Source organism: Nicotiana sylvestris, chromosome 6 (genome assembly GCF_000393655.2).
Source record: "Nicotiana sylvestris chromosome 6, ASM39365v2, whole genome shotgun sequence".
Classification (NCBI taxonomy): Eukaryota; Viridiplantae; Streptophyta; class Magnoliopsida; order Solanales; family Solanaceae; genus Nicotiana; species Nicotiana sylvestris.
Genome location: NC_091062.1, coordinates 63222606 through 63231071, shown reverse-complemented (window position 1 = coordinate 63231071; position 8466 = coordinate 63222606). Strand labels below are relative to the sequence as shown.

General features: G+C 38.7%; 1 protein-coding gene across 1 annotated transcript; it reads left to right on the top strand.

The window, feature by feature from the left end:
• The first annotated feature begins 414 nt into the window (after positions 1–414).
• LOC138870700 (uncharacterized) lies at positions 415–1092 on the top strand. The gene has a single exon (XM_070148533.1). It carries the CDS (start codon positions 415–417, stop codon positions 1090–1092), a length of 678 nt encoding a protein of 225 aa, XP_070004634.1.
• The last annotated feature ends 7374 nt before the right edge of the window (positions 1093–8466 follow it).

Below are 8466 nucleotides of genomic sequence, written 5' to 3'. Positions count from 1 at the left end.
GCCCCTCATCGGTCAGTCCGAAGCCCTAATAGCTAAACCCACCGGTACGATTATAACTTTTCTTTAGTTCGCATTTCGTCTCTGAACTTCGCATAACTAGCATCAACTACTCAACAACTAGCATAAAAGTAGATCAGATATTTTTAGAGTCCTATCAACAAATTTAATTGTTATTGCCATTTTCACGGTAAACAATTAGGTCTGATCATGGGACGGAAATTAACAATGTAAAATTCGATGAGTTCTGCACTGAAAATGGAATCACACACAAATTTTCAGCTCCAAGAACACATCAACAAAATGGGTTGTGGAGAGGAAGAATAAAACTCTTGAAGACATGGTAAGAAGGGTGGGATTACAAAGTATTTCTGGGCAAAAGCTGTCAATACTGTGTGCTACTTGGTAAACAGGTTAATGATCAGGTCCCTTCTGAATAAAACTCCATATGAACTGCTAAATGGAAGGAAGCCCAAGCCGACACATCTATTAACTTTTGGGTGTATATGCTTTTCTCATAACAATGGAAAAGAAGTTGTTGGAAATTTTGTTGCCAAAAGTGATGAAGGAATTTTTCTAGGATACTCATTTCAAAGCAAAGCTTACAAGGTTTACAACAAAAGGACTCAATGTGTCGAAGAAAGCATACATGTTATCTTTGATGAAGCTCACCTCTCATGTGAGAAGGACAAACATGTTGATCATGACGGGGAGCCCTTATTTGTGCCATGTGAAGTAATTGACATTGCAAATAGAAAGGCAGACATGATGAGCCATGTCGAAGAATCCAGTGAGGAAGATGTAAATTCATCTCCATCAATTAGAGAGGAACCTGGTCCCCCGATTACAACAACTGAAGATGAAAATAGAGTTGTTGATGCTATCCAAGGAACTCCACTATTTGAAATAAGAAGCGCTCAAGAGCCCCAATCAGATATACCTAGTTCCTCTACCAATGAGACTCAGGCACCAACTTGGAGGTTCAAAAGATCACATCCTCTTGACAATATAATCACTCCTCTTGACTCAGGAGTTCAAACCAGATCGAAAGAAAGAAACTCACTTGCCTTCTCAGCTTTTCTTTCCCAAGTATAGCCCAAAAATATAAAAGAAGTGTTGAAAGATGCAGATTGGATCACAACCATGCAAGAGGAGCTGAATATATTAGAACAAAACAAGGTATAGCACCTGGTTCTTCGACTTGTTAATCGAAGCATTATAGGAACCAGGTGGGTATTCATGAATAAACTTGATGTGATTGGAAATACAACAAGAAACAAGGCAAGTCTTATGGTTCAAGGCTACAATCAGGAAGAAGGGATTGAATATGATGAAACATTTGCTCCTGTAGCTCGAATGGAAGCCATTAGAATTCTGATTGCCTTTGCATCTCATATGGAGTTCACAATGTTCCAAATGGATGTAAAAAGTGCATTTCTAAATGGCTATCTGAAAGAAGAAGTCTATGTCAAGCAGCCTCTTGGTTTTGAGTGTCACGAGCACCCTTATCGTGTGTTTAAACTGGATAGGGCCTTGTACGGGTTAAAATAGGCTCCCGGGGCTTGGTATAAAATATTGTCAAAATTCTTTCTTGAAAAGGGCTTTGCAAGAGGGAAGATTGACAACACTTTTTTTTCTAAAGAAACAAGGGAGGAACATACTCATTGTTCAGGTGTATGTTGATGATATCATCTTTGGAGCCACAAACAGACTCTCTCTGCGTAGAATTTGCAAAACTCATTGGGAGTGAATTCGAGATGAGTATGATGGGAGAACTGAATTTCTTCCTGGGACATCAAGTGAAACAATCTAAGAAGGAGACACTGATAAGTGAGCAAAAGTACATCAAGGAGCTGCTAAAAAGGTTTGATATAGAAGCATCAAAAGTTATCTACACGCCTATTGCCAAAACCATTCGTCTAGATATGGATAAACCTGGTTCCCCTGTAAATCAAACCATGTATAGAGGAATCATAGGGTCGCTACAGTATCTCACTACAAGCAGACTAGTCATTGTTTTTAGCTTAGGTCTCTGTGCAAGGTTTCAATCAAATTCAAAGGAATCTCATCTGAAGGCTGTCAAGATAATATTGAGATATCTCAGAGGAACACATGACCTGGTCCTCTATTGTCCTTCAGGAGATAACATTGATCTCATTAGGTATGTTGATGCTAATTATACAGGATATTTGGTGGATAGGAAAAGCACTTTTGTAATGGCACAGTTCTTGGGTTCCTACTTAATCTCATGGGGTACAAGGAAGCATTACTTTGTGGCAGTTTCAACTACAGAAGCTTAATATGTAGCAACTGCCTCTTGTTGTGCTCAACATCTGTGGATCAAGCAATAATTGGAAGATTTTGGAGTATTCTTAGACTATGTGCCTCTCTTATGTGATAATACCAGTGCACTCACCATGCCAAAAAATCTAGTTCAACATAAAAGGACCAAACACATTGATGTATGCCATCACTTCCTTACAGACAATGTTGAGAAAGGGCTTATATGCATGAAATTCTGAAGCATTGAAGATCAAATTGCATATATATATATATATATATATTTACCAAAGCCCTGAGTAGAGAACACTTCGAGCAAATCGGCTAGCATTGGGGTCGATAAACCCAATTGAGAACCTGGTCCCCCAGTGATTGGCTATGAAATAAAGGTCAGGTAAACTTAGCTAAAAGGTATTTTTTGGCAAAGTGTAACTCATCTCTATACCGTTACAGGTAGACATGGTTGATTATTACAGAGCAAATAAGCAATTGAGGCTGCATACATTGGAAAAAGTGGCAAAGCTTACAGATAAGAGATCAGTCATGAAACCTGGTTCTCCTAGCACAGGTTAGTAGTTTCTCTATTCTCTCATGCACAATTCTGAAAAATTAAAACAAGTGGCACATTATCAGCATGTTAGTTCTTATTTTTTTTCTTTTGAACCCAAACGTCTCACCAGTTATAAATCACACATCTCCCTAATACCCGCTGCCCTTTTTAACCAATCACTCTGACGTCATAAATACATGTATCTCTGTCACCACACTTCACACATCAACACCTCAAAACTTGTTTCCTATTATATCTCTCTTCAGTTCACCAAATCTTCTCTCATTTTCTTACCATGGTTGAAGATCAAATAATCTCCAGTATTACTGAGTCCTCACCAGTTGAAACACCAACGCCAGACTCTCCTCCTTACACCACTACTAACCAAAACCCTAGAACATAGTCACCCACATACTCTGTCTCCTCTCCTTCTCATTTGAGTTCAAGTTCTCAAAAGTGTCACCAAGCATCAACTCTCACAAGAAGTGTTGCGTAGAGCTCTTCTCTTACCTTGCAAAAAAAGAGGAATGATACGAGTATTGCTGAGAATGCAGAAAATCAGAAAATCTCAAGTTCTCCTATAGAAGAAGGGTCAAATGTGGACTAGGCTGAGGGAAATAAAATCATCGACTCAACAAAGACTGCTCATGAACCCGAGTCCACAGGTACCACTTCTACTTTTCCCGAGCTGCTCATGGATCTACAAGAAAAGGAAACAATCGAAAATATGTTGTCCATCGCCAATGAAGGGTTTTTTGTCAGAGGAAGTGAGGATGATCTTAAGACTCGGGGGGGGGGGAGAATCTGAGCCGGTTGGTGAGGATAATAAGCTTGTGCCTGTAAAACCTTAAACATAGGACTGTGCTACTAGGTAACCTGCTGAAGGATCTGATCTACCTTCAGAGGATCAAACTCCGGGTCCTTCTTAGGAACCCAGGTCAGTACTTACCTTGATCTATCTCCTCGTTTAGATGTTGAGCCTTAAAGTGTGATTATGCTTGAGACAAGCCCTATGTCTGATGAACAAAAGGATGATAGTGAATAAGTTTTTGATGACTTACCAATTGCCAGTCTGCCTAAGCGTAGAGTATCTACTGGTGAAGAGAAAATTCCTAAGAATCCCTCAACAAGATTGCAAAGGAAGGAGGCTCTTGAATCTGCTCTTAAGAACAGTCAAACTATGTCAAGGAGAAGAAAATTAGTAAAAGATGGCAAAGTTGTAAATAAGAAGATAATGCGTATTGTGAATGTGGATGAAGAAGAAGCGGAGGAACCTAGTACGTTGACGAGGAAGTTATCACAAAATCATGGTCTTGTCAAGCCAACAAGGGGATCTATTATGTCTGCTAAACGTCTGACTAGGTCTGCTGATGCCGCTGCTACTAAAAATGTTGAGAAAGAATCAGGTGAAATATCTGTGAAGTCTAATTAAAAGAAGAAAAGTTTTTGCAAGATTGCTAAGAGAAAGGATAATACTAACAAGGAACCTGTTTCCTCAAAGAAGGCCAAAGTTGGTAATCCGTGGAGTGCTAGGAAAGAGAGATTGAGAAGTCAAAAGGTACTACGAGGGCGCACATTTGCCTCTGATGTCTTGGAGGAGGCTTGTATGAGACAGTTGGTCGAGATCTATGATTTCCAACAATGGACACACTTGTTCACAAGTGATGTTGCTTGGGTTTATAAGGAGGAAGTTCAAAGTTTTTATCCCGACTTGTACAAGGTTAAGGATGGTCACATTTGTTCCTTGATGAATGGGGTTGATATGTTAATAGACTCTGTCTTGATGGGATCTATTATTGGTGTGCCAACTGAAGGGTTGTCTAGTGTTCAGGGAGCTTGTACTCAGAACTTTAGAAATGCAATCTTGCAGGACAAAGCAGTTCAGCAGGGGGAACTGGTTCAAAAGAAGGCCCTTCTTCCTGTTTATCAATTGTTATTTGAGATGGTAAACAAAGTGTTGCTTCCACGAGCTGAGAGAAGATCCACAACCTCTCGTGTAGACCTCTTCCTCGTGGAAGAACTGGACAACTTCACTACCATCAATCTGCCTGGGATCATGATAGAGCACATGAATAAAGTGGCAGACTTTAAAGATGGTAATCATGGGCTGCCATATGGGTTCCTTCTTACAAAGGTCTTTGAGCACTTCAAGGTTCCTCTCGGACCAGTTAAAGTGGGTGCCAAGAAGCAAACTTTTTCATAAAGCACTCTTGAAGAATGTGAGTGCATGGAGAAATTTGGAGGGGTTGCAAGCACATCTACCATTTATCAGTTAATAAATTCTCAAAACAGTGCTACTACTGAAATAAGGCAATTGAAAGCAAGGAATGCAATCATTGAGACTCAGATAAGTCAGCTGCAAAAGGCACCTTTTTCCAGTCGCTCTCAAATGTCAGCAAATGCTTGAATGGATTTAGTCCTCCAAACAATTCCCTCTACCTCCAAACCTTCTCCTCATCGTGCTTCTTAAAGCCTATCCCCTCAGTGTCTAGTCAATTAACCAACTTGTGCTCCTATCTCTCTATGTCAGTTATTCTGATAATAACTTGTGGTATTTTTGTTGATTTTTCTAATTTGTGGATGCGAAAGTAACATTGACTCTTCTCCTGCTGTAAAATCAAAAATTATATTAATACAAGTTTTTCCCTTGTTGTTGTTTATACCGTGCTTTTATGCTCTATCCTTAATCATGACTATGTGCACATAAGTGGCATGAGTTAACTTAAAACTAGACTTCCTTCTTGCCTAATTACCTGTTTTCGATCTTTTTATGCCGAAAGGGGGAAATGTAACTCCAATAAATAAGGGGGAACATGCACAGTTTCATGGTGAAACTTAAGGCCTTTCTGGTTCACAGTCTGGTTCTTTGTGGCATTTTCAATTATGAGTTTGTCATCATCAAAAGGGGGAAACTGATAGGTTACAAGTACTTTGGTCACAATTACTTTAATTTATTTTTTGATGATCTAACAAACTTACTATCCAGAACCAGATAAGGAACCTGTTACACAATTATAAGACCTTAAGATCACAAGGTTCCAGGTTGGGATTCAGTGTGGAATATGATTCAACTCTTCAAAGTGGAAGGAACAACTGAGGGAACATGTCCCTACCAGTTCCCGAGGAGACTATACGAAGTCAACTTTCCAACTGGAAAGTTGTTGCCTGCACATGCTACAGTGCATGAACAGTGCTATAGTTAACTTTTTAGGGAAGACTTTTTACCTACCTTGCTTATGTCATTGTAAGTGATGTCACACATGTATATATACACTCAAGGGAGGTAAAACACAATAACTTGAAAATTTTGACAAGCTCACTCATGTGACCATTCGGCAAGCAAGTTTCAAGTGCTTCAAGAACAAAGAGCAAAGCAACTACAGACCAGTTCCCATATCGAGTCATTGTATGTCCATAGTTGAGTTGTAACTTTGTAATAATTCTTCAATTGTAATTCCTACCTACCTTGTTTAGAAGCATTATATAGGAAACTCTTTGTAAACCTTAAACCTATGTGTTTAAGTCTTGGCTAGAGTTAGTCATGTTGTAAAGACTTTGTAATAGAGTTATTACTAAGTGGCTTGCAATAGAGTATTACAAGTTAGCGAGGATTAAGAGGTTAATTCCTAGGTTGCATTGGTTGTAATCTAAAAGTTGCTCAGTAGTGAAGTTGAAATCATACTAGGGTAGGTCATGGTTTTTAATCCCATTGAGCTGGAAATTTTCCACGTAAAATTCCTCTAATCATCTATTTACTATTGTGTGTTTGTGTGTACTATTGAACCTGATAGAGAACCTGGTTCTCCATAGAGTTTGGTGGACCCTTTTATTCTATCAAATATGATTAAAGTATAGGAAAACATATATTAAATCCAAACTCGGGTCTTGAGTGAGAAAGAAATGATTAAATCCTTGTGCTTTTAATCTCCCAACCCCTTCTTAGCCTCCTTAGGTTGATTATGTATTAAAAGTCCAGAAAATAACATTTTTCAATGTATTTATACCAAGTAGGATCGGGCCAAACGAAACTACCTTCTCCTAGCCAAAGTAGGACATTAGCTCTGTAATTGTTTCACAGGCACGCCGCATGGGGCGAAGCGCCATGCTGAGCATTAGTGGGGAAATCCAGAAGCTCAACATTTGTCAGGCAATAGAAATTACACAGTTGCACCTCCCCCCGCACTGCCCCAGGCGTCGCGATTGTGGGGTTTTCTCAGAGTGAATTTCAAACTTCAATTGTTGATGTCTAGGCTTGGTTGTCGACCCCCGACCATGATCCCGACTTAAAGATTTGGGTTTTTATTTAGACTACAAAGCTTCAAATAGCTCGAATTAGCTCCATAAAATCTACATTAGTCGGAATCACTCCTACAAGGCATAAAACACACAATAGGTAAAAAACACTAGCGATTAAAGCTCAACCACAATTAAAGTGCAATGAATTAGAGTACAATAAGTGACAACAATACGCAATTATAACCTACCATCAACACCCCACACTTAAACCATTGCTCGTCCTCGAACAATCAAACTACAGTTTTTATATACACGACCTTTTCAAATAACTCTCCTAACTCATCACAACAAGAATATTCAAAATAGATTAAGAACAGTATTGTAACATCTTCACCTCAAGATTTGACTCTCAAGTACCACGCATTATTCATTATTCCCTCACATACTCAAACATAGAGGTCAACGACTTTACCTTTCCTTCATGAATCAAGTTCCCTCACACACAATAGAGAGTAGTTCCACACACAATAAAATTTAAAAATAATCCGGAACTCAAGATAGAAAGAATTCACTCATTCTCAGGAACAACATTCATATGCCAAAAAATACGTCCATAGGTTTGCAAGTAGTGTACTACTATACTAATTGAGCTCATTCAGTCAAGGATCAAGTAGGACATTAATTGGTTGTTGTAAGCTGCGGGACGGGTAGGATACATTTTAGATATAAGAGTGACTACACCTCCCTAAGCACTTTAATAGATACAATTAACCATTTAAAACCCCACACTTCTGTCAAGCCAAAACTCCACCTTCACATCAATATACATCAACTCCCTACTTTTTAAGCACATTTACATCAAGAGTTACCACTATCCAAAGAGTATTTGCACAACAATACAACTGTTTTTTCTCTTTTCCAATTCAAGTGGCGCTTACTTTTTCAAAACATTGCACCTTTCTCATTTTTTCTATAGTTCCACTCAAAAGCCTAACCAACCATCCCACACTTTTACTTTTATTAAGTTCATAACAAATTCAAGTGCTCACGAGATGGTCAATTTAGAAAAATGGGTAATGCTTGTCATGTGGTTGCCAAAGAAACAGGATTACATGCTCAAAGGGGTTTACTATGATACATATCCATTAGGTGGGTTAAAGCATATAATTTGGTCGACAAAGAAATGCCTATATCACTTCCAAGACTGAATAAAAGTACCATTTCGCTTCACAAACACACAGGGCAAGTTCTATACATCAAATGCAATGCACAAAATAGCACAAAACCTCACATACATATGGAACACAACTCACTCAGGATCGGGCTCATCACGATACTCTAGCCAAAGCAATTAAACTAAGTTTAGATCATACAATTTAAAGTACTTAAACAAGAGTCACAAA